Raw genomic sequence first — 26,755 nt, 5'->3', positions numbered from 1 at the left:
AAATCTGAGCCCCGTTCCCGCAGTCTTCGATCAGACAAGTTCTAACTGCGCACTCCTGCCACTAGGGTGCAGGTGAATCTTCTCCGAAAAAAGATGGTCTGGATTAGTGCTCAAGTTATACAAACAAAGTTATATTCAGTAAGTCTGAATTTAGCCTATGCTACATCAAACAAGGTGTACCACTTTCAGAAAGAAACAGTTGAAATACGCAGGAACAATAAGCCTTTAACCAGAAACTCCCAGCTTATGTGGTGCACTCATCCTTACCAGCCTTCAGGATGCAGTTAAAAATAAGCTGGACGCATGCTATAATAAGGCTGCAAAATTTGCCTGCAACAAGCAATACCATATCCACCAGTGCATTCCTTTTAAGATATTATCTCTCAAGATGTGCAATGTACAGTACGAATATCAATGACAGTTTTCTTCAATAACATCAAAGATTTCACTTGATGCCATGTGGAAGTATTACTTATTTTCACAGTTGCTAATAAAAAACTAGCAGTAACTCCAGTATAATGTGGTATAAATAAACAATGACAATGATTTTTTCTGTCACCTGCCATGACATTTCACACGATACCCATCCTTACATGCAGGTCTTTCAAATATAAGCATAAGTATGAAAATATGAACAACAAGTGATAAACAGACATTAATTTCTCTACTGCTGGACATCCTAGATTAAAAATACTCATGTAATTTTGTTAGTTTCTCCTTGCCCTTTCTAATGTGGCCAAATGATAGCTGGTAAATCACTTTGTTACAGAAGCCAGACCCAGAAAATGTTATAGCACCATAAGGCACTATGGATGTTAACTGGAAGCATACAATAAGACACCATAAGCTTGAATAAGTTACTGGATCCCTCACTCCTTGGACTACTGCCACAGCTAGGAAAAATCATTTGCCATCACATGAGTGAAAGTTGAAGGCTTCATCCTCATCATTCCTTACTGGATCCCTTACTTCTTAGACTAGTCCCACAGCTGGGATACATCATCAGCCATCACATGAGTGAAAGCTCACAGCCTTCATGCTCATTATTCCTTATTGGATCCCTCACTCCTTGGGCTTCTCCCACAGCTAGGATACATCATCAGCTATCCCATGAGTGAAAGTGCTCATGCTCATAGCTCCTCTTGAATCCCTCACTTTCTGGTTCTAGTACAAAGTTACCATTGCAGTCCACTTCCCAAGGATTTAGGGGTCTATTCCACAATGTCGAGGTGATCTTGGAAGGAGCAACTGGGGGTTTCCCGGGGCATGGACAACAGTAGAATCCAGAAGGTATCAATCTAATGTTGCATGTACTAAGGCACAGTGTATAAAAAAAGAATTGTATTAATTTTATGACATTTCATTAGCCCTTAACAGCGCAGAGAAACTGAATGTTTGCCAAGTTGTAGTCCTGCTGCTGTGTACGCAGCATAACATCTTGATCTCCTTAACTGTGTCATCCTGAACAATCTGTTGATTTCAATCTTCCTGATCATTTTTTTCCTTCCTTCTTATCTCCCCTTTAGAACGAGTGTGGAATACAATCAGGTGTCAATGGATTTGGCCTTGAAAAAAATAAAAAAATGTAATGCAGACCTTGGTGGAACAAAAATCCTTGAGCCACTTCAAGACATCTTTTCAAAGTCCCTGGAAAAGGATTACACTCGCCAGGTTTGTTGGGTTGCTCTGCAAAATTTTGAAGAGTTCTTTGCTGTACATCTGCAATCTCCATATGTAACCAGCTAAAAATATCTTTGCTTTTAATCCTTTTTATTCATCCACATGCAGGGAATTACAATAATGTGCATGGCTATTACTGTATTTATATAATATTCCAAATAATGTGTATTGTATGACCCACTACTATAGTTAATTTAATAGCAGCATGATACTGCAGACTGACGAACCATAATGTTTTGAGACATCCTTTAACAATAGGACAGACCTTGACCTAAATAATATACACTGTTTTTAATCATAACTTATTTATTTTAAGAATATGATCAACAATATCAAAAGAAATGTTGGACTCGTATATTATATACAGGACCCTATTTTTAATTAATGCATTACTAATGCAAGAGAATGGAGAACAGCTACAGTCATTCCCTGCATAAGGCCGGTCCTTTCAAGGGCCCTAGCAGTTACAGACCCATAAGTCTGACTAGCCTCATATTTAAAGCCATGGAAAGATTTATCACAAAACTAATTAACAAGGACTTAGGGAACCTCCAAACACTGGATCCATCTCAGTTTTGATTCTTCAAGGTTAAGTCATGCTTATACAACTTGGTGGATTTTTTTGAAAAGGACAGCAAAGCAATTGATAATGGCAAAATGTTACACACCGGATACCTTAACCTGACCAAAGCTTTTGACACAATTCCCCACTTAGGCATAGTAGAAAAGCTAAATAAACCTCTGTGTTGCCTACTTAATTGCCAGCTGGCTCAGAGATAGGACATAGAATATCTGTAAAGAGACAAGTCAACAGTGGAGTCCTGCATGGTTGTGTGCTGGAACATCTCCTGTCTGGCATCTTCTTCTCTGAAGTAAATTCACTATGAAAGGGCTCTAGATGATTGCATTTTTGATGACTACAAGCTAGGAGCTGTCATTGAATCCCTAAATGACTTGGCTATTCTCAAGAAGATTTGCTCCAAATAAATAACTGGTGTCAAAATCATAGACTGAAACTAAATGCCAAAAAATGCATTATTGCATCCTTTGAGAAGTCATGTACTCTTGGGAACTACTATATTAACAATACATCTCTAAGAGTTGACCCAGTTGTTCAGGATTTAGAAAGTTATATGGATAATCACTTAACCTTTGACCAACATAGGTTCATAGCAGTGTACTAGGCTAATGTCCCTGGAGCCTTTACAAGCCTAGCCCATTGGATTACAATGACATTGTGCCACCTGACCTTATTTCCTAGTGCCTCTGTCAAGCAGGGCCACTGGAGTGATCCCCGGGGTGAATTTTCTATTTCCCATCCACTCATCAAGATTCCTCTTGAAGAGGGCCAGTGAGGTGTTCTCCTTGACATGTATGGGAAGTCTATTCCATAGCATGGGCAGTCCCAGGGTTATGAAGCTGTCCCTCCAGCATGTTCTGTTGATTGTGGTAATGAGGTAGAGGTCTTTGGACCATGTGGTGTGGAGAGATTGGGATTTCATTAGATGTAGCACTTCTAACAGAGCTGGATCAGACATGGCTTTGTAAGTCAAGCAGAGATTGCCTCTAAGTAGGCGATATGAGACAGAATAGTTGGAGGTTTTTGAGTCTGTCCATATAGGACAAGTGTTTAAGGCCTAGGATCCTCTTTGCGAGGTGCTTTTGTGGCCTCTCCAGTTGTTACAGGTGTCTAGTGAGGTACATGCCAAATGGGGCATTGTACTCGATGACTGACCTAATGATGGAAGAGTAGAGGAAGACAATGACTTCTTTCTTCCTGGATGCAAAACCCTTAGTGATGAGATGCCACATAGGACTTTCTGACCACAGTGGCAACGTGGTGGTCAAAAGAGGGGTTGCTGTCAACCTGTGTTCTCAGATCTCTTATAACGCTTTCTGTGTTCAGTGGACTACCATCAGTGTGGTAATTCAAGGGAAATGGGTTTTTCCCAAAGGGGATGACGACACATTTTTTGGCATTGAGCTTAAGATCATGGTTCTGACACTAGTCGTTGGTCGCATTGAGGCCTTTCTGTAGGATGTCAACATCAATTAGGGAGTTAATAATAGCTCCCAACTTGCAATCATCTGCAACCTTTGTCAGCCAGAGTCCTTTCCTGTTGGCCTGGACTTCAGAGAAGTAGATACCAAACAGGAGAAAACCCAGGACCAAACCCTGTGGGACTCCACTCGTGACTGGTCAGCAGTCTGACTTGGAGTCAGCTACCTTCACACTGTGGGTTCTGTGAGCCAGCTTGCAACCCACCTAGTGATATAGGGGTTGATGCCTAGCTTAGTGAGTTTTTCTATGATTCCTGAGTGGGCAATGGTATCAAAGGCCTTGGCCAGATCAAGGTAGGCTGTATGAACCATCTTGCCTTCATCCACAGTTCTGGTGACTGACTTAAAGAAGTTGACCAAGTTGAGCAGGCATGATCTACCCTTCACAAAACCAAACTGTGTAAGATCCAGAGTTTGGAGATTCCCTATATCCTTGTATATTAGGTCCATGATGATGTGTTCCATAGCTTTGCATATTAGACTCATCAGGCTAATGGGGTGATAGTTCCCAGGGTCTGTAGTCACTCCTCCTTTGTGGAGAGGGATGACTGTAGCAGTGTGCCATTCGGTAGGGACAAAGCATGAGGTAAGACTGTGATTGAATAGGGCACACAGGTACGGTGCCAGTTCACGCTGTAGTTCATGTAGAACGCAGCCAGGGATATTGTCCGGTCTCATAGAAGCTGTATTTTTGGCCTTGGACTGTGTTGTTTTAACCTGTGCAGCAGAAATACTGGGTGCCTGGCACTCTACTGGTATTGTGATTAGTCCTTTGGGGGGGGGGGGGGATAAAGTTAGCACTGAATCTGTCGGCCAGTATATTGGCAATATCTGTTGGCTCAGTGTAGTAGGTACCATTGCCAGTAGCTCAGACCAAATCTGGGTATTGTCGAAGTGATTCTTTACATAATTATAGAAGGCCTTGTGGTTGCCTTTACTATCTGCTGCAATTCTGTTTTCATAGCTAGCTTTAGAGTATTTGATGAGGGACTTCACCCTTTTGTTGAGACTGATAAGGGTGTTTTTAAAGTATTGGGACTTCACCTTACTCCACATCAGTTTCCTCCTTCTGTTGTAGAGTTTGTTTATGGCAGGGGACCACCAGAATGGCTTCCTTTTTTTGAGGAGAGTGTCTTGGTTCTATTGGGTATGGCGAGATCCATGCATTTGTGTACGTGTTCGTACAGTGCATTGGTGTATGATTCGGCAGTCATGCAACTATTCTCCATTTGCATGGGTGCCGTGACGTTAGCCACCTATGTTTTTAGGAGCCCAAAGTTAGATTTGGAGAAGCTTTTCATGGTGGTTACCTTTGTGGGGGGGGGGGGGGATGTGGATTTCCAAGGTGATTAGTTTGCGGTTGGATCTAACCAGGGAGGAGGTGATAACTGGTGTAGAGAAGCAGTCACCCATGTTAGTAATGACCAGGTCAAGGATGTTGCTACCTCTAGTGGAGGTAAGAATGAGCTGGTTCAGGGCATTGGAATTAATGAATTCCAGAAAGCATTGGGCAAGTGTATCGGTACATGTGTAGTTTTCCCAGTTAATGAAGGGGTAGGTGAAGTTGCCTAGTATGAGAGTGTTAGGTTGGACCCTAATAATGTTCTTCATGTTTCACTGTTACAGTCATCACCTGTGGGTTATCCCTGCTGTGGTAGCCCTCAATTGGCCTGAATACCAGAGTCAATGTTTTTGTGTGCCGGCTGCCTTCACCTGTAGTTTGACATCAGGTTGTCAGTGCTATAAAGCAAGGCAGCCCACGTCATTATGTCAGTCTTTCTTGCCGTGGAACCCATAGCAGAAGCAGTTCACATAAGTGCCAGTCGGTCACTACCAGAAGTTGAATTTCAGCAGAAAATGTCTAAAGCTAAGTACCCTGTTGGGGACCCCTTTTTCTTGCTCTAACCGATGTCTGAAAAAGTTAACAATTGTCTCGCCTGTGGAAAGCAGATCCCACACTGAGACTTTCATTTTTACTGCATCACTTATTTAAGCTTGGCCCACCATGTCCCTCGTTGCCAGTTCTGTGCCCATTTTAATGAGAGAACCATTCACCATAGAGCTCTTTTTGTAGACATTTACTTTCATGTTCCGTCTTCAAATTCCGATATGGCATCCATCAGCCAACAATCTGTTGACATTCTGAAACAACATAGAGATAAAGACAGACAGGCCACACAAGGCTAAGCCTTCTAATGGTGCTACCATTAAGCATGTTGTCAGTTCTCCAGAATTTAGTGAGGCACTTTCACAGCCCCTGATGCCGGACTCACTTTCTGTGCAGGCCTCTGCTGAGACCCTTTCGGAGTCCGGTATGCCACAGAAGTCAACTTCGTCTTCCGAGCCTTTGGCTGCCTCTGCCTCGGTTGGGTCTGGAACTGCGATGCAGGCACCGGCTTCCGGGAAGGCCTTTTGCACTACTGATTCCAGGCAAAAAAACATCTTTGCATCTGACTACCACTTCTCAGAGACCAACAGATTCTCTCAGGAAAAGAAGCCAGGCCACTCCTAGGAAATCTGCTCCACCCAGGAGTGGGGTACCCCAGAAGTGGACCTCTTTACCTCACACCTCAACCACCAGCTGCACAAGTTCTGTACCAGGGAGCATCACCTCTTAGCATGGAATGTGGATGCCTTGACCTTCCCCTGGAGCTCCCTCTTTGTGTATACATACCCTCCTCTGCTCCTTATTCCCAAGGTTCTGATAAAAATAAGAGAAGAGAGCCCAAAGGCCATCCTCATTACTCCAGATTGGCTCAGACAGCATTGGTACCCCTTATTATGCAGTCTGACCGTACAGCCCCTAAAGCTGCTTCCCTGATGTCAGACCTCTTGACCCAGGAGAGGGGGAAGGTACTGCACCCAGACCTACAGACTCTCAAACATTCAGCATGGCTTATTCACTAAAAACTAACAAGGTGCTCCTGTTAAGCAAACAGGTCCTGGACATCATCACAGAGGCCAGAAGGCCCAGCACAAGAAAATCATATGCAGGAAAATGGAAAAGATTCTGCTCCTGGAAACAGTCAAAAGGGGGCAGTACTTCCCAACTTTCCATCCCTGTCATCCTGGATTACCTAGCAGAGTTGCTCAATAGTGGCCTCTCTTTCTCCTCTATTAAAATCCATGCCTCAGCCATCTCTGCCCGTTATGATTCAGACAGACCTGTCTTCTCTCATCCTTTGATTAAGCAATTCCTCAGTTCTAATATCAGCCTCCTGGAAGACCTGCAATGCCACCCTGAGCCCTGAATTATGTGTTAGAGAAACTAACTTTACCTCCTTTTGAACCTGCAGCTTCAACAGAATTAAAATACCTGTCTTGGAAGACTGCCTTCCTACTAGCTATCACCTCAGCCAGAAGGGTCTCAGAACTTCAAGCTCTCATGGCTGTAGAGCCCTTCATAATTTTCCATGTGGACAGAGTCTCCCTGAGGACTAACACCTCCTTTATGCCCAAGGTGGTATCTGATGTAACCCTTAACCAGGCCATACACGTTCACCTTCTTTCCCAACCCTCAAAACAAGGGGGAAAGAATTCTACACTCATTAGACATGCACAGACAACTCAGATACTATCTGGACCATACTAAGCCATTCAGAAGAACAGACCAGCTTCTTGTAAGCTTTGCCCCGGGGGCAGAGGGGAAACCCATCTCCAAACAAACCATTTCCAAATGGATTTCACACTGTATCCATTTTTACTACAGACTGTATGGGAAACCCATCCTTAAGTCTATCTGTACCACTCCACTAGGGCAACCTGCACTTCCACTGCCTTCCTCAGAGGAGTACCTACCAGGGACATCTTGGAAGCAGCCACCTGGACCTCTTTCCATAGATTTACAAAGGATTACCACCTATGTCACTTTTCAAAAAGGAAAAAACTAAGGGTAATGCTGCTCAATGCCAGAAGTCTCAATCTCAAGATGCATGCACTTGAGGCCCTTCTCAATATGGAGAACATCGATGTCTGTGCTGTGACAGAAACCTGGTTCAAGGCTCCTGAGAGCACCCCAGCACTAACAGGTTTCACCTCATATCATGCGTTCCGGCCCCAAAATCTGGACAACACCAAGAAAGGAGGGGGGGTGTCCATATTCATAAAGGACACCCACACCTCAAGGTTGGTGGCAGCGCACGATGTATTGGAGACCATCCAGGTGCAATTAACCATAGGCAAGACTGCTCTGCAATTTGTAGCATGTTACAGGCCACCCTCTCAAACTCAGGAACCTCACATGGCCTTCCTGAAAACATTGGAGGGGATAAATGTATCTCCAAACACCATCATACTAGGTGACTTCAACTACCCTAATATAGACTGGGAACACTACTCAAGCCCGAACACTCTAACCCAAAGATTCCTGGAGTTCATAAACTCAAATGCCATGGAACAACTAGTCACCATCCCCACAAGAGGAGAAAACATACTTGATCTCATCATCACGAACATGGGATCAAAATGTTCAACACCGAAGTATACCCCTCACTGGTGAGATCAGATCATAAACTAATCTCGCTGAAGGTCCTCAATCCGGCCCCACCTGAAACAAAAAGATCACAGTGAAAAACTTCTCAAAGCCGATTTCACACTTCTAAAAACTAGTGTGGTCTCCTTTAAGGCCCCTGAGCCAGTGGTAAACATTACTCAAACCGCTGAATCACTTACAAATGCCTTCTACCAGCACCTACAGGACTGCATGGATCAGGCAATCCCAAACAAAACTAAGACTCTCTGTACCAAAGGCAAGCGTCCAGTCTGGTGGACCCCAGCCATAAACAAGCTCTACAACAAAAGGAGGAAGCTACTACAAGGTAGAGCAAAATCCTTGAAAGGTAAGACACCTTTGATCATTATAAGTAAAAAACTAAGAGCTCTCATAAAATCATCCAAGGCAAATTTTGAGAGAAAAATCGCCAAGGACTCTAAAGACAATCATAAGGCCTTCTTTAGCTATGTTAGAAACCTAGGAGGAAACTCCCAGATATGCTCAGAATTAGTTCAAAATGATGTGAAAATTACTGAACCTACACACATTGCCAACATACTGGCTGACAGGTTCAGTGCAAACTTCTCCCCCCCAAAAGGAGAGATATCTATTCCAGAGGATTGTAGCCCCCCAAACATCTCCAACGCCCAGGTGAGAACTGCCCTCACTAAGGCAAAAAACACAGCATCCATGGGACCGGATGGTGTCCCCGGCTGTGTGCTTCACGAACTCAACGAGGAATTAAACTCACAGTTAGGACAGCTGTTTAATCTTAGCCTCACCTCAGGATATGTACCCAAGGAGTGGCGCACGGCGACTGTGGTCCCACTTCATAAGTGCGGTGCCCCCACTGACCCTGGAAATTACCGCCCCATTAGCTTGACAAGCCTTATCTGCAAAGCCATGGAGAGGATCATAATGGAACTCATAAATAAAGACATAGGGAACTTGCAGACTTTGGATCCAACCCAGTTTGGCTTTGTCAAATGCAGATCCTGCCTCTTAAACTTGGTTGACTTTTTCGAGACAGTCACCAAGGCCATTGATGAGAGAAAGGCAGTCCATACAGCCTACCTCGACCTGGCAAAGGCCTTCGACACAATACCCCACTCAGGTATCATCGAAAAACTCATCAGCTTGAATGTAAACCCATACATCACAAGATGGGTTGCAAACTGGCTAAGTGACAGAACCCACAGGGTCAGAGTTGCTGGAGCCATGTCAGACTCAAAGCCTGTCACAAGTGGTGTCCCACAGGGCTCAGTCCTGGGTCCACTCTTGTTCGGCATCTACTTTTCTGAAGTACAAGCAAACACAGGAGGGTTATGGCTGACAAAGTTTGCAGATGACTGCAAACTGGGCCATAGTCGAAAACACATCTGACACAGATATCCTCCAGAAGGGCCTCACAGAAACGGATAACTGGTGCCAGAGCCATGGCCTGAAGTTAAACGCCAAAAATGCATAGTCATACCCTTCGGGAAAAACAAGGTTACCCCTAGCTACCATATAGGTGGCAATCCACTGAGCACAGAAAAAGTCATCAGGGATCTGGGGACCCAGGTTGACAGTAGCCTTTCGTTTGACACTCATGTTGCTAAAGTAGTTAGGAAAACCTTCTATATCGCCCACCTGATCATGAAGGGATTCACATCTAGATCAAGGGAGGTCATCGTCCCCCTGTACTCATCACTCATTAGACCTATGATTGAGTACAATGCCCCGTTCGGAATGTATCTGACCAGACACCTGCTGCAGCTTGAAAGGCCCCAAAAGTTCCTCACCAAAAGGATAAAGGGTCTCAAAAATATGTCTTATGCTGCACGACTGAAAGAACTCCAACTCTATTCAGTCTCATACCCCTTGCTCAGAGGTGACCTGTGCCTGACATATAAGGCCATGTCAAACCCAGATTTGATGAATATGCTTCACCTCAAAAAATCTAGATCCCTCAGAACCACAAGGGCGGGAGACTTAAACCTTGACACGGTTATAAATAGAATGTGCTGGAGGGACAGATTCATCACCCAGAGACTCCCTATGCTGTGGAACAAAATCCCGGTACATGTGAGGCAGAGCACCTCGCTGGCCTTGTTCAAGAGGAATCTTGACCAATGGATGGGAGATCGCAGATATACCCCAGGGATTACTTCAGTGTCACTGCTTGACAGAGGCACAGCAAAATGATAGGCATAGTTTTTATTCAAACTAAAGGGGTGGCGAAAGCCACATAACTATGGGCTAGGCTTATAAATGCCCTTGGGCAGATAGCCTAGTATGAACCTATGAACCTATGAACCTAAGTCTAGGGCAGGGTTTGCCTCTGCAATTCTGCAGGGCCTCCTGATCCGTACCTAGGACTCAACCTATCCTTCCACCCTTTTCCTCAGCTTTGGGAATCCTCCCACAGGTGATGACTGCAACAGTGAAACATGAAGAACATAGTACAGTTGTGTGCACTTGCCATAAATGTAAATGATCGAGTGTATTCACTGTTGCAGTCTTGGTTTCTATCCGTCCATTCCCCATTTACCATTTTCCCCTAGGGGACACAAGCTTCCCAAGATGGCTTTTAGCCACCAGGACCACTTCTCTTTTTTCCCCTTGTGCTTCTGATGGGTTAGAGCAAGAAAAACTGATGTAATGATGTCGGCTCCCTTGCTTTATAGCACTGACGAACTAACATCAGACTACAGGCGACGGCAGTCGGCACACAAAAACATTGACTCTGGTATTCGGGCCGACCGAGGGCTACCACAGCCAGGATAACCCACAGCTGATGACTGCAACAGTGAATACACTCGAACATCTACATTTATGTTAAGTGTAAGCAACTGTACTTTCTCCAGGGTGCTTAAGAATGTGGAGTGTGAGTCTTGGGACATGGTTGGGGACCTATAGCAGGCTAAGACCTGAATTGCTGTCGTACCCAGTTTGAGCTGCACCTGAAGTATCTCAGATGTGTTATGTTGGGCTACCAGTCTGGAGGTGTGCGCATCCTTTATGAATATGGAAACACCACCACCTTTGGAGCTTCGGTCCAAGTTCTGGGACCGAAAGGTGTGGAATGCGTTATAGCCTGGTGGTGCAGGGATGCTTTCTGCTGCCTTGAACCAGGTCTGTGTTGCAGCACAAATGTTGATGTTCTCCATTTTATGGAGTGCTTCGAGCGAGTGCATTTTGAGATTTTGACTTCTAGTGTTGAGCAGCATGGCTCTCAGATTGCATTTGTCTGTAGCTGTCACAGTTTTAATTTAATCTTTGGAACACCGCCTAAAAAAAGCACTATAGGGGTGGCAAGAGCCTTGGCCAGTATCCAGAAGACCAGGGGTGACAGATGCAGGCCATCTCTGGAAAAGCATCAAGGTCTGTCAGTCATGTCATCCCAGGTAGACAGACACTGGATCCCTTTAGAATGACACCAGAAACTTAGCCAATTGTTGAAATCAATCATTTCTGCTTGTACTGTGGTATCATTCTGGGTGATGGTAGGATGCTCCTCAGGGCTAGGATCATACCAGCCTGGGCTACATAATCCAAGAGCTCCTCCATATCTCTTTTCATGTAGTCCAGGGAGGTATGTCTCAGGTCATTCACACCCACATGTACAATGACAGAGTCATATTTGTACCCATTGTTGAGAGACCTGAGTGTGTGTGTTAAGTGGCAGATTGTGGTGCCTGACAGGCAGCTGACTGTTACTTTCTCCTTATTCAACCTAGTGAGTGGGACATCAGTGTGCCTCACTGTTGAGTCACTTATGACTAGTGTGTTGGGCATGCTGTTTTGTCTTAGGGGCTTTGGTTAAGTGGCACACTGTTTAGGAGAGTTATGTGTCTCATGATTAGTGTTGTGTTGTGGTGGTTGAGTGTGTTTCTGCCTTGGAGGTCTCTGCTGTTTGGGAAGATTTTTATTGAGAGCCTCTGCAAAGGTGGGTGTGTGGTTTGTGTTTTTATGTGAAGGCAGTGCTGGCGGGTATTCTGGAGGGATATGTGTTCCATGTGGTGTGGTGCAAGTGTTGACCTTCTCCTCTTGACCAGCTATTCCAGTCTTGGCTGGAGAATATGCGGCTTCTAATTTGGCTATATAAGTGCATCTCTCACAAGTCTGAGTGTTAGGAGGTAGGAGGAGAGGGTTGTCAGTGTACATGAGGCAGTTGCTACGTTGCCTCAGGATGCCCAGGTTCACCAGGTTAATAGGAGAAAGCATGGGGAACTGACCTTTAGACATGCCTGGAGCCGTTTCCTTGTAGAAAGTTTAGTGCTGGTAGCCCTTTTATGTGCTACAATAATTGCTACAAGAAGTCTGGTAAAGTGCTAAACTAATAAGCTAGTAAAATTGCAGGATAGGAGAGAACTAGCAGCTCTTAGGGAAAAATTGAAGAGCAGTCTTTTGCACCACTCAGAAGCTTACAAACAGTCATGGATACAAGAAATCTGTATCTGGACTAGACTAGTTACAGGAAAGGTGGGAAACAAGTGCCGATGTGGGCTTTTAAACCAGAAAGTTGAAAGAAATGGAAAAAACTGCCCAAACGACCAATAAGCTACAATTTCTGGGCCAGAAACCACTCCTCTTGTGGTAGATAGGCTACCTAGTGCTTACCACTCCCACTGATAAGCTAGAAGGCTCCCCTTCAAAACAGAAAGGCTTGGGGGGTTCAGAAGCTTACCAACAGTCCTGGATACAGCAAATCTGTATCTGGACTCGACTAATTACATGAAAGGCAGGAAACAAGCTTAGAATGTTTTTCAGAAAGCAGCTAAAACAGCACTAAAAACAATTCAAGTGCAGTGCAAGGTAGCACACTTGAGAGTGTACCAGCATTAAAGCAAATACAGTTTAAATAAATGCAATTTATTTGAAATGTATTCTGAACTAAATTCAATTGTTGTTTTTTTCAAGTCTGTTAAAAAGTGCCAAAAAATATGCTTATCAGTTGAGAAGCACACTCAGTCAGAACACAAGGAGATTTTTTTTTTGGTAGTAAAGTGCAAGGGGAGAAAGAAGGAGCAGAAGATAATTCAAGGTTATTGCCGTAATAACATCCTTATACATTGAGCAGCTTATAAACAAAAGGATTGTGTCTAATTGTAGGATGCCATTGTCCACCTTTACTTAGCCCTCATTAGGTCATTTATTGAGTATAATGTTCCCTTTGACATGTATCTGTCCAGACACATGCAACAACTGGAAAGCCCACAGAAATACCTTACAAAAAAGGATACAAGGCCAAAACAGTATGTCCTACATGGACTGACTCAAAACCCTGTCACTATACTCAGTATCCTGCAGACTGCTAAGAGGTGACCTGTGTCTGGCATACAGAGCATCCTCCAACCCAATACTGATGGATCTACGGCAAATAAATTAGTTAAATGGCATCAGAAATACTTGGTCTAGAGATATATAAACCCCTTCTGCAAAATCAACATAATGGTTTGGAGGGCACAGGTCAAGTGTTTCTTGCAGAGAATAATGCTACTTTGGAGCAGACTTCCCATCCATGTAAAATAAAGCACGCCCCTGTCCATGTTCAGGTGCACCTTAGAACTGTGGAGGGGCAATATAAAGGCCTGCCCCCCCTCCCCCGTACTACTAATGGACAGAGGCAACTCCTAAAAGCTTTATCGCATTGGTCCCCTCAAATTATCTAAGTGATGATCCGGATTATTCTCACTAGGGGTAATATATAATTATCGATCATGTGATGGTGAGGCAAATCTAACATCAAATGGGCTAGTTAATGCAAACATCAAAAGGTACACTGGCTATGCTGAAAGTGGACTACAAAGGCAAATACACTAGTACTTACCTATGAACCTACAATATTGCTTGAACAAGGGTACCAGCAGTGATATTCCACTCTGACAGTCAAAATACTCAGTTTATACTGCTTTTTCTGTCCTGTTGCTAGCTAACTGAGGCCTCCCTTCCTCAGAAGACATCATCCAGGCAGCCACCAGGGGATTTTAATTTCCTAACTGACCCCATAGTGGCTGATGTAAGCACCACATTTTTGCAAGGGAGTTCAGTTTCTCTCCCGATTTATGTCTGCTCCCTCACACACACCTTCCAGGTCTCCCATCACAAGCTTGGAAGGACAAACTCATGTCTTCCTGGTCTTGTGATTACTGTTGTCATAGGTTCATAGGTACTTACTAAGGTAGTGATCCATGAGACTGTTCAGAAGCCTAGCCATGCATTCCTAATAAGTGTCTAACTGTATTTTTTTTTGTTACAATTAACCCAGAGACCCTTTTATTTTCAATGCGAGTAATTCAGGGATAGGAAGGCATTTACATATTACCCCTGTCCGTAAGGGAAAAGAGTGCCAATGCAGGAATGAATTTGTATTTTCCAAGCCACTCATCCAGAGTAAGCTTAAAAAAAGCAAGCAATGTACTTTGCTTTAAATGGAGTGGAAGAGATTTCCAGAGAAGCGGTATTCCCTGTGAGATGTAGCTATACCTCCAGCATGTTTTATTTAAGTTGCAGAAGAGATCAAGATTTCTTGTGTGGATATTTCTGTCACTATTACAATTGCCAATATGTGGTAGATCTGAAAGGATGGGGTTGGCAGAGGCTCTGTAAACAAGGCAGAGATTGCCTCTCAGTAGCCCATAACATACCAAAATGAGGGACAGGGATTTGAGAAGATCAGTGTAGCTTTTGTGATTTAGGTCCTTGATTTTCTTAGTGAGAATACATTGCTTATTGTCTGGTGTTTGGACAGGTATGTACCAAAGGGGGAATCATTCTTAATAATTGACCTAATAAATGCAGAATACGCAGAATGATAACCTTTCCTGGTCCTGGATGCCATAAATGTAGTAAATCCACTTTATGGTTGCCAAGGAGCACAGGCAGGTTAAGTGATTTGCTCAGTGTCACACTGTAGGCAAATGGAGGTAGAAAGTATAGATCAGAGTTCATGATGTACCATTAAGAAACATTTCAGTCAGTGGGCACGGGCATATAATTACTGAGCATGTGCAAGCAAGAGTGCCATTTTGAGTTAGCAGCCAGAGTGAAAGCATGTATGTGTGTAACAGTCAGTCAGTTAGTTAGCTCATTTAAGTTTAATGTTCCAGTCATCCACCCTGATGTATGTAATAAACTACTTAAATGAACACCCAAGCCTCTTTGTCTTATTTGAATGCACAAGACAAGTGACATGGTGTCAGAATGGGACCCAAAGTAAAACTTCTTCAAAACAATGAGGTGCATAGTAACAATTGGAGGAATATATAGAAGTGGATAATCCAAAGCTCAAACGACTTGCAAACAGGTCAGGAATGAATTCCAGGTACTAAAACTCGCTTAAATGATTTTTTACTCAATGAATATAAAATGAAGCATTCAAAATGCTCAAAACAATTTTCTAATTAAACAAAATGTTTAACTGTGACATATTGATAAAATATTTGAAATAATTGTGAAATGTTTGAAACAGTATCAGAATCACATACAATGTATAAGAAAGGGAAAATGACCATATTTTTCTCTCTATACTACTTTTTCACAATAACTAAAGCTATTTAAACTATCCAGAGTGTGAAAAGTGTTGGAAGTGTGTGCAGTATTAAAGTACAGTTGTTTCGCAAAGTACAGTAATTTTGTGCATTTGATTATTATTATTATAAGTACCTGGTGTGTGTGCATGTTTGTACATAATTACAAGGGCCATATTTGCACTGTGTTTCAAAGTAATTTGTTGGCATGGCAGGAGGATTTCGCAGACCCAGTCCACTTGTGTTTGATAACAATATTGCAGAAAATTGGAGCATGTTTGAGCAAGAGTACAATATTTTCATACACGCTGCTTTTTCTAACAAAGACACACATACAGTATAAAGGCATTCTGCTTAATTTAGCTGGGTCAGAAGCCATTGAAAGAGACTGTTCATTTGTGTATGCATCTGCTGTGTATGCAGAGTAGGGAAAGGCAACCATATTGCGGTGCCAGCTGAAACGTGGGAAGCCCTGTGTGCTTAAAACATAAATTTAGAGAAATGTGTAACCCCAAATATTACAATGAAAAAGCACTTATTTTATACAATAGATCCAAAGCCTGGTGAAACTTTTGCAGCATATATAACTGACTTGGGAAACAAGGCTAAAACATGCAGATTTGGTGATTTAAGAGATGAGTTGATAAAAGACAGGCTTGTGGGTGGTATTAATAATGATGCAGTGAGAATGATTTTGCTTTGAGACAGTGATTTAAGTTTGAATAAGGCCATTGAGATTTGTCAGCTATATTAGCTTACAGAAAAGCACAAGAATATGCTTACAAATGAGAAAAGTATGCAAGCAGCTTCTTCTAGTGCTACTGTAGATAGTATGCAGCACGAGGTTAAAAGATATAGGCCTAAGGTTTGGGCCACTTCAGCAAAACCCAGAGCAGCTTCAGTAAAACCCAAGGCGCATGCTTAGTAAAGCTGTGCGGAGAATCAGCAAAATATGTGGCAAGCCTCATAGTCAAACTGTCATAATTGTGGAGGAAATCATGAACCCAAAAAAGAAAAGTGCTTAGATTTTGTTCAGCAGTGCCCACACATGTAAAAAGTAGAATCATTTCAAAAGGCTTTGTAAATCTATAGGGGCACATTCTTTTATTAAAAGAGATCATCCAAAGAGACAAGTTGATCAATTAGAAAGCTGCAACCCTACTTTTTATGTTGATGGTGTGTCTGTGCTTGGTGAAACAGCCAATGCAATAGATTTGTGGGCAAAGAACAAAGTATTTCATACTGTTTGGATTAATGGGAGACCCATAGAGCTCAAAGTAGATACTGGTTCAAAGTACAATGTTATGTCAGCAGAAATGTTTGCTGGAGTAAAAGCTGGAGAACAACATTATCTGTCAAAATGTGTGAAGCTTGTTTATATGGTGGTGAAGAAATTCAAACCGAAGGCTCAATAGTGCTTTCATGTTACTTTGTTGGGAACATTTATGACTTGCAATTTTATGTAGTCAAGAGACACGTGCAGTCATTATTAGGCCTCAGAGACAGTTTGAAAATGGGACTTCTTTCATTTAATAAGGAAGTCCACCATGTACACTTGAATGATAATAGCTCAAATTTTGCACAGACAATTTTTTCTGACTATGCTAATCTTTTTGAAGACAAACTAGGCAAAGTCCCAGTTGTGTACTCCATGAAGTTAGAACAAGAGGTAAGCCCAGTCATCAGACCAGCATAGAAATGTCCAGTATATATGCAGAACAGAGTCAAAGCTGAGCTACACAGAATGCAGAATGATGCAGCAAGGAGTAATTTGTCCAGCTGAAGAACCTACTGAATGGGTATCCTCCTTGGTAGTGGCTTATAAGAAAAGTTCAGATGATATTAGAATATGTATTGATCCAAGAGATTTGAACAAAGCACTAAACCTCATCATCCAATGTGCACAGTCGAAGAAGTTGCTGCCCTCATGCCGAATGCCACTGTTTATTCTGTCTTAGATGCAAAAAGTTCATTTTGGCAAATTTTGCTTGACCAAAAATCTTCATTGCTAACCACATTTGGTACACCATTTGGAAGGAACAGATTTTTAAGAATGCCATGTGGAATAAATTCTGCCAGTGAAGTCTTTCAACATGTGATGGAGCAATTTTTTTCTGGCTATCCATGTGCTAATATAGTAGATGATATTCTTGCAGGAAGCAGTGGTGAAGTTGAACATGATAGAACCTCAGGAAAGATTTGGAATGAGCTTGTGAAGTCAGTCTTAAACTGAATCCTCAGCAATTTAAATTCAGGCTACAAGAAGTAACTTATGTGGGTCATTTCTTTACCAGTTCAGGCTTATGACCAGATCCTTCCAAGAAAACTACAATTCTTGAGATTTCAGCTCCAGACAATGTCCAAGCCCTACAACTTTTTTGGCATTGTCAGCTATTTAGGCAAGTTGATTCCAGATTTGAGTCAACTTTCAGCACTGCTAAGAGAGCTGACATGCAGAGACTTATCCTGGTCCTGGTCAAAACAACACCAAAGAGCATTTGATGCCCTAAAACAGAAAATTGCCAGTCCACCTACTTAAAGATACTATGATGTTCACAAACCAGTAACTCTTTCCTGTGATGCTTCTAAGTTTGGTCTTGGTGCAGTCATTCTTCAAGAGAGTAGACCAGTAGCCTATTCATCGAGGACTCTAAACTAAACCAAGATGCAGTATGCTGAAATAGAGAAAGAGCTTTTGGCAATTGTGTTTGCATGTTCGAGGTTCCATGATTATATTTATGGCCAAACTATTCAAATCGAAATTGACCACCAACCTTTGGTTACTATTTTGAGAAAGCCAATGCTCACTGCTCCTGTGATGGCCTAACATCATGGAAGAAGGGACAACAACTAATGCAGGACCCAAGACTTTGTTAATCAGGTCGACTGAGGGCTAACTGCAAGCAGATAACCCAAATGTAATGACTGCAACAGTGAAACATGAAGAACATCTTCTGAATTTGTTAAAAGGAGAGATAGTGAGGATGCAGACAGTAAAAGGATTTGATCAAACTGGACTTGTGAAACATGTGTGAAGAACCGTGATTGTACATCATTGAATCACAAGGGATGGAATTTAGGCAGAATCGGAAACATTTATTACCAGTGCCCGAGCCAGTGTGACAGCATCTTGCCTGTAATGGAGACTCTCGTTCTCAGAATGATTTGTCCAGTGTTCCTGTTCCAGAGAACATTTCATCAGCTGTTCCTGAAAGTATCCCTGTAAATGCAGAAGTAGAACATCCCCCAGTGACTGTCTCTGTTGCTAAACCCAGTTCTATTACATTACAATGTCAAGTCATATCTCAAGACCTATTCCTAGGTACACGGCAACCTGGAGATGCTTGTATTGTTTGTTATTGTCTGTACAATTTGCATGCCTACTTAATTGTCATTGTGAATGCAAGGCATATAGTCAAAGAGGGAGGATGTAGATCAGAGTGTGTGATGTATCTTTAAGAAGCATTTCAGTGAGTGGGAAAGTGCATGTAAGTACTGACCATGTGCAAGCAAGAGTGCCTTTCTGAGTGAGCAGCCAGAGTGAAAACATATATGTGTTTAGCAGTCAGTCAGTTATCTTTTTAAGTTTAATGTTCCAGTCATCTATCCTGTTGTGTTTGTGTGTAATAAACTACATAAATGAGCACCCAAGTCTTATCATCTTATTTGAATACACAAGACGAGTGACAGAAAGAATCAGATCCTGCACCCTTGACTATAGTAAACAGCTCATTAAGGGCTTAAAGCCATAGTCCTCTGCACTGAGTGTCATGTAAGCCCTCACTTGTATAGGAGAAATTTGTTTGAATAGTATCCTATTTCCTACCCTAGGATGAGAGAGTCACCACGGGTTCCATATTGTCACCCTCCTCTGCATTGTTCTTCCAGTGCCTGTACCAATAGTTAGAAACTCAGGTTATCAGGGTCACATTCATGTTTCATCCCCCTCCTCATTGTTCTTCCAGTGCCTGTACCAATAGTTAAACTCAGGTTATCTGGGTCACATTCATGGTTTCATCCCCCTCCTCATTGTTCTTGCAGTGCCTGTACCAATAGTTAAACGCAGGTTATCTGGGTCACATTCATGGTTTCATCCCCCTCCTCATTGTTCTTCCAGTGCCTGTACCAATAGTTAAACGCAGGTTATCTGGGTCACATTCATGTTTCATCCCCCTCCTCATTGTTCTTCCACTGCCTATACCAATAGTTAAACACAGGTTATCTGGGTCACATTCATGGTTTCATCCCCCTCCTCATTGTTCTTCTACTGCCTGTACCAATAGTTAAACACAGGTTATCAGGGTCACATTCATGTTTTATCCCCCTCCTCATTGTTCTTCCAGTGCCTGTACCAATAGTTAAACACAGGTTATCAGGGTCACATTCATGGTTTCATCCTCCTCCTCATTGTTCTTCCAGTGCCTGTACCAATAGTTAAACACAGGTTATCAGGGTCACATTCATGGTTTCATCCTCCTCCTCATTGTTCTTCCAGTGCCTGTGCCAATAGTTAAACGCAGGTTATCAGGGTCACATTCATGTTTCATCCCCCTCCTCATTGTTCTTCCAGTGCCTGTACCAGTAGTTAAATGCAGGTTATCTGGGTCACATTCATAGTTTTATCTCCCTTTACATCAGAGGTATGTGAAGCCTCTATGAGTTTGCGAAACCTTTGGGAAAGTGTATTTTAACCCCAGAACATTAATAAACTTTTTGAAGTGAGTTAGTAAGACTGAGCAGAAGAATGCCAGTTTCATTTTGCCTTTGAGGTAGGCATAACTTTTTGTGTGGTGTTTTTCCTTTTACTATTCTTAGATAAACAAAAAAAGTCTTTTGCACAGGATGGAAGCCTGCAGCAACTACATGAACTAGACTTTCAGAATAGAGATTACATTTTGTATGTGTCTCGTGTGAATTTAAAAGTCTGAATATGGCTGCCATGATATGGTAGGAGTGAGATAATTGTTGACTTAGTAGCAATTTGTTTTTGTTGAATAGCGGTGTGCTTTGGGTATAATTGATAGTTGAAAACAACATGGGTACAGTGGGACTGAAGGGAATAGATAGTAGTCAGGAAAATGTAATGCTGGAATTGACATTTCAGGGGCAATATTCCACACATGAAGAATCTGGTTGCCTTATCTATAATACTGTAGAGAGGTAGCTTAGTATGTTATCTAAATGCTTGATTAATAATCATTTAATATATGCCCACACAACTATGACTGACCATATTAATGAAGCTTTGTTAATACAGAACATATAACTTGGCACAAGATTTGCTCATCTTTGAGTTAATTATATAGAGGGTGTGAATCAGGGGATGTGAAGCAAGGACTCTCACAGAAAAATGTTCTGACAGATTTGGTTAGTCTTTAATGAATGCATTTCAATGAATTGGTCATATGCTTTTATTAACGATGCTTGCCTTGTGATGTGAGTAAAGTACATATGTGGTTACATCCATGCACAGGTTTGTAGTGGCAGTATTTACTTTGTGCATATTATACTAATCCAGAAAGTATTTTAGGCTGCCAAGCAACACAGAATTTTAAAATACTTTGGTTTATTTTGCTGAATATTTTCTGGTACTTGGTGAGGATGTTAGTAGTTCTACATTGCATATTTGAGTATTTTGTGTATGAACCACACCTCCAACAACTGAAAGATTTACTAAATCCTATTTTCTTGAACCACAATTGTGTGCATGGGGGACAAGTGCTGCAATCTGTTCAAGAGCTGAGATTTATGTTTATAACAGGAAAAACTGAACTGAAGTGTCTTAAGTTTCACCAAGCATCCACATCAATGTGGGAAGCAATCTTCATCTCACCTTTTGTGGGGTTTTACCAGAGTGAGTTAGATTGTTCATAACAGTAGCTGATATGTAACCCACGCTTCCTTATACTAGAACTGTTTTTGCATGGATACTTTATTCTTTCAAGAAGAATATTTCATATTTCTTTGCAGCTTTTACACTACATCTGAAACCAAGCTGAAAGGGCACAGGGCAATCACAGAAAACAGTGGTTTCTAGTTTTTCACAGTAAAGCAATTCATACTCAAAACTGGTATCAGCTTTTCATGATTCATTTGATTACTTCACACACCAGGCACCTCAGTATTTTGCTTTCTGAGGAACAATCCACTTTTTTTGCTTTTGTACAGTGTTATTTTAATTAACTGTCCCCGTGTAACAAACTTTGACACCTCTTGCATTAGGTCATGTATGTACAATGTTCTCTGTTCGTTACATTTCTACTTTGACAACCCCTGCATTAGGTCATGTATGTGCAATGTGTTCTGTCTATTGCATAGCTACTGCAACACCCCTGCATTAGATCATGTTTGTGCACTGTGTTCTGTTCATTGCATACTTACAGTGATACCGCCTGTATTTGATCATGTATGTGCAGTGTGTTCTATTCATTTCATAGCTACTGTGACAGCCCCTGCATTACAGCATGTATGTGCAATGTGTTATGTTCATTGCATGGCTGCTGTGTCACATTTCTTACATTGATGCTCTTCATAACACTGTTGCTGTCTGCTAAAATGTGAAATGAAACTAACAGCTGACAGTCTGAAATGGGATTTGGCACAGTTACTATATTTCAAAGGACTGAAGTTATCCATGAGGTGCAGTGATCCTGTAGTTGTTTATAACAGAAGGTGCACAAACTTTCTCCCTGGATAGGGGGACGGCCCTCTCCCACTCATATCCATGTTGATAGTACTGTTCTTTTTTTTACTGAATGCTGTTTCAGAAAGTTTGCTGTTTGGAAACAAAACATTGATTACTTTTGTTTTATTAAATACAAAAAGGCTATTTCAAGGCATTAAGTTGCAGAATATGATATAAGCAATTCTAATAGACAAGTAAATAATAACATAATGGGATCGTTGACATTGTAGAAAGGGAACTGGAACCATGAGATTAAGCATAGTAGGAATAATTTTATCATTATTATTAGTAAACGAAATACCTAAAACAATTAATGTCATAACTTTTGGGATTTATTCTAGGTATACTATAGCATTTGCATTTTTAAAGCTTCCTGGATCTGACCCTTTTTTTCTGACTAGAATCCTTAATGACCAATAGTAAAGTATGTACGTAAGCCAAAATTTAGTACATACTGATATTCTTTGTGTAAGACATTGCTGTTGTTATGACTTCAGGAATCTCTGTCCAGAGTTTCTGAGCCCAGTCCACTTCCCCTTATGCTGGTCTTACAACAACTCTGCTTTGAATATTTCCATGCCTTACTATAACGATGGATGTACAGCTGGCCATCTGCACTTCCTTCTATCTGCATGAGTCAGAGCAGATGTTGATTCTGGTCACTAGTCCAGACCACAAGCAAAACTGGAGCTAGATAAATGCTCACTAGATGAATTTACTTGTAATTTTTCTTAGTCATGACTTGTTGTGTTTCACTAAGAGATTTAAAACTTTTTACCTTATGTATGATTTTTGTGGGTGCTAGAGTTTCCAAGTGGGTGTTTGGAAATGCCACTCAAACAAAGTAAGCGTACTTGTTAGAAACAAATTTTAAAGTCAGATGTGATGTGTGTTGACTGCTTGGGCCTTGATCATGACACTGCTGCTTGTGCATCTGCCAAGATTTTAGGCCTAAGATGATTACAGTTGGACAAGAGTCAGTTCTATTACTTTTGAATAAAAATAAGCCTGCAGTTCTCATTAAAAAGTTATCTGTGTCATCTGACAGTTGTCACTGGGATGTATTCTCTTGTAAACAGCACAAGATGCTTATGGTATTAGAGGATTATGTGGGTCTTTTTCAGACTGGTGATGCCTGTACAAAGGAAGCACTTCAGTAGCCCTCAGGCCAGATGTTTACCCAGGGTGCCTACCTCTGATGATGCCCCTGGGTAGGGATCTTGCCAGCTTATTACAACATATCTCATCAGCCCAAATGTCTTACCAACTTTTCTGAAAGAGACGTTTTCCGATTCTGAAAAAAATGTCTTGTTATTAAGGAGGGTTGCGACAAGGTACCATTGCTTATTGTTGCTGAGGTCACCTATTCTTCTAATATGAGACAAGCTCCTGCCTGACAGCCTATAGTGTTGACATTGGACTGACAGTTTCCCCTCCCTCAGCCTCCTCTTAAGACTTTTCTCTGTTGCAGAAATTTCTGATTTTTATCTATGTGTGGCAGTCTGACCCAAATTGACACTCCATTTTTGGGAAATGTTCTCCCAAAAGAAGTAGAGATTTTTCTCCTCCTTTGCAATACTGATCTGATACTGACCCTTCTCAAGAGGAAGATGATGATCTAGACTGCAATATTCCCCACCCATATCCAGTCAAATGGTGACCAGATCAGACATGAAAACCACTCCTAAAGGCTTAATGTATAGGGCAAAATGTATGAAAATGAGGATAAACTCTACATAAACCTGAAAGAAATGTTTGCAGTCCGGTATACCCTTTGTGATGCCTGAACACTGGCCCAGCAATCAAGGAGCCTCAATTCCCACCACTAACCCCAATAAGGGGCGTCCACATAGGGGAGTATAACAGATACACACAGTAAAGTACAATTTCTCTTAAGAGTACACAGAGATCACAGTCAGTCTGCAGCTGGTTTCTCCCTTTCTCACCAGATCCAAAATAAGAATTCCCCTTTGGCACAGCTATAGGGTCCAGATCTCAGCCTAGTGGTCAAGCTAAAACCTCCAGCACCCTCTCTGTCCAACCAGTGCTTTGTGTCCCTGTCCAAGTAGCTCACACATACACACCCACACACACACACACACACACACACACACACACACACACACACACACACACACACACACACACCCACTTTGAGATATGAGTTATATAAAAACACACAGACACTCCTGGGGAAGGCTGGCACAGGTTTGCCAGCTATGCCCCTTCTCTGTCGGGCTGTAAGTTAGAAATCACTGCCACCAACCACTAACATCAGCTGCTAATAAGGCCCTTACCGAAAGGGTGACCAGTTATTACTGTGCAATATTATTATCCAAATGGTAAGTGTAACTGAACAGCAAGGCTTATTGGAGTGGCTTAGTACAGTATCACTATATACATGCAGTGCAGAGCTTAAATTATCTCTACACAAATCAGCCACAGTTGAAAGGTATAAAAATGTTTAATAATAAATAATAAATGCACAAGACAATACTTCTTACTACACACTGCTAGTCAAGAGTTCAGAGATCACAGAGAAATGCTTAAAATAATAGAGTAGAAAAGTTCTGACATCAGTACAGAAAACATCTAGTCTAATCTTCCCATTTCCTAGTTATATCTAAGAGAAAACACAGTTCTAAAATAAACTGACATATAGAGCAAAACAGTGCTGGTGATGTTGGATGTTCTGAAGACAAATACAAAATGCTCTGAGTCTATCTGTCCTTAAATTGATAACACAGTATTATTGACTCATGTCAGATTACATCATTTTTTCCTCTGGTTCCTAGGCTAACAGAAACTCAATTAAGCAGCCCTTTTGATCTTGTACCTGATCAGGAAGCTACAGCAATAAAAGACATTATACATGCAAATTCTAGCAATTAACTCTAGTCTCAAAACAAAAGAAAGAATCTGCTGGTTCAGACACCATGGGTCTGAGCCCTGAGGTTAAAAACTGTCATAAAATGCTTGACTTATAAGCTTTCTTATGGCAGAGTGCACTGTTGCTACATTTTTGCAGTTCAACATCTAATACAGTCTTTTCACATAAGAGAACAAGCCTGTGGATTATATTAATATTTACAAATGTCAGAAATTATCTACAAAATTCTATATAGCTAGGCTGGCAGCCTTCACATATCTTCACATATCTTCCCCCCTGGAGAACTCAAGCTAGTTTTTTAAGTGATCCTTAAGAAAAGTTGCTTGAGAGGGTTAGGTCTATCTGAGTATACCTTACCCCATTCCCTGTCTTGAGAGCCCATCTGCGTTGGCATTTCTACTCCCACTGCGGTGCTGCACTGACATATATGCTTGCAACCCTAGCAACCATTTTATCAACTTGGCATTTTGCTGGCTGGCTTTGTGTAACCATGTTAGGGGATTGCGATCTGTAACTAGTGAATTTTCATCCATACAGATAAGGCTGAAGTTTCTGCAGTGCCCACACTATGGCTAGACATTCCTTTTCTACAGCTCCATAGCATTCCTCCCTGGATTGGAGCCTATGAGTGAGATAGACCAGTAGGTGCTATTCTCCCTCTGATGAAATCTGGCTAAGTACAGCCCCCACCACATGGTTCAAAGCATCCACCTGCACAACAAATTATTTACTGTAATCTGGACTGGCTAGCACAGGAGTCCTCACAAAGCTTCTTTAAGCTTCTGGAATGCCTGCTCACATGCTGGGGTCCACACCACCTTATCTGGCCTGTTTTTCCTTGTCAGGTCTGTGAGGGGAGCAGCTATGGTACTATAACTGGGGACAAACTTTCTGTAGTACCCTGCTGTCTCTAAGAATGCCCTCACCTGCTTTTTGGTAACAGGTGTAGGCCATGCCTGAATGGCTTCTACTTTGGCAGGTTCTGACCTGATTTTACCACTCCCCACTCTATATCCCAGATAGGAGAACTCTGCCATTCCCGCCTGACATTTGCTGGGCTTAATGATCAACCCTGCCCTCTGTAGTCTGCCCAGCACCTCTCTGACATGCTAAAGGTGCTCTTGCCAGGAATGACTGTAGATGGCAATATCATCTAGGTAAGCAAGGGAAAACCATCCTGCTCCTGCTAGGATATGAACTACCAGCCTCTGGAAAGTCGCTGGGGCATTTTTCATTCCAAAGGGCATCTTTGTGAACTCATACAAGCCAAGAGGAGTCTCAAAGACTGACCCCACTCTAGCATTGGGAATCAAGGGCACCTGCTAGTAACCCTTGGTAATATCAATGGTGGTAAGATACTTAGCCCCACCCAGCTGTTCTACAGCCTTATCTGTCCTAGGCATGGGGTAAGCATCTGACTCTGTGTGCTATTT

At 42.0% G+C, this 26,755-nt stretch overlaps 1 protein-coding gene across 2 annotated transcripts in view; it reads left to right on the top strand.

Annotated features, from left to right (window-relative positions):
* The window catches only part of LOC122809692 (von Willebrand factor A domain-containing protein 5A-like), a 1,295,998-nt gene that overhangs the window by 544,836 nt on the left and 724,407 nt on the right, over positions 1–26,755 (top strand). For both annotated transcript variants that reach the window (XM_044081369.1, XM_044081368.1), the window contains exon 9: positions 1,527–1,671. In XM_044081369.1, the coding sequence (XP_043937304.1) occupies positions 1,527–1,671 (145 nt within the window). The remainder of the gene's footprint in view (positions 1–1,526; positions 1,672–26,755) is intronic.

The sequence above is a fragment of the Protopterus annectens genome, chromosome 8.part0 (assembly GCF_019279795.1).
Source record: "Protopterus annectens isolate FY-2018-M chromosome 8.part0, PAN1.0, whole genome shotgun sequence".
Classification (NCBI taxonomy): domain Eukaryota; kingdom Metazoa; phylum Chordata; order Ceratodontiformes; family Protopteridae; genus Protopterus; species Protopterus annectens.
Note: the sequence above shows the minus strand (reverse complement) of the source record. Positions and strands in the feature narration are given on the sequence as shown.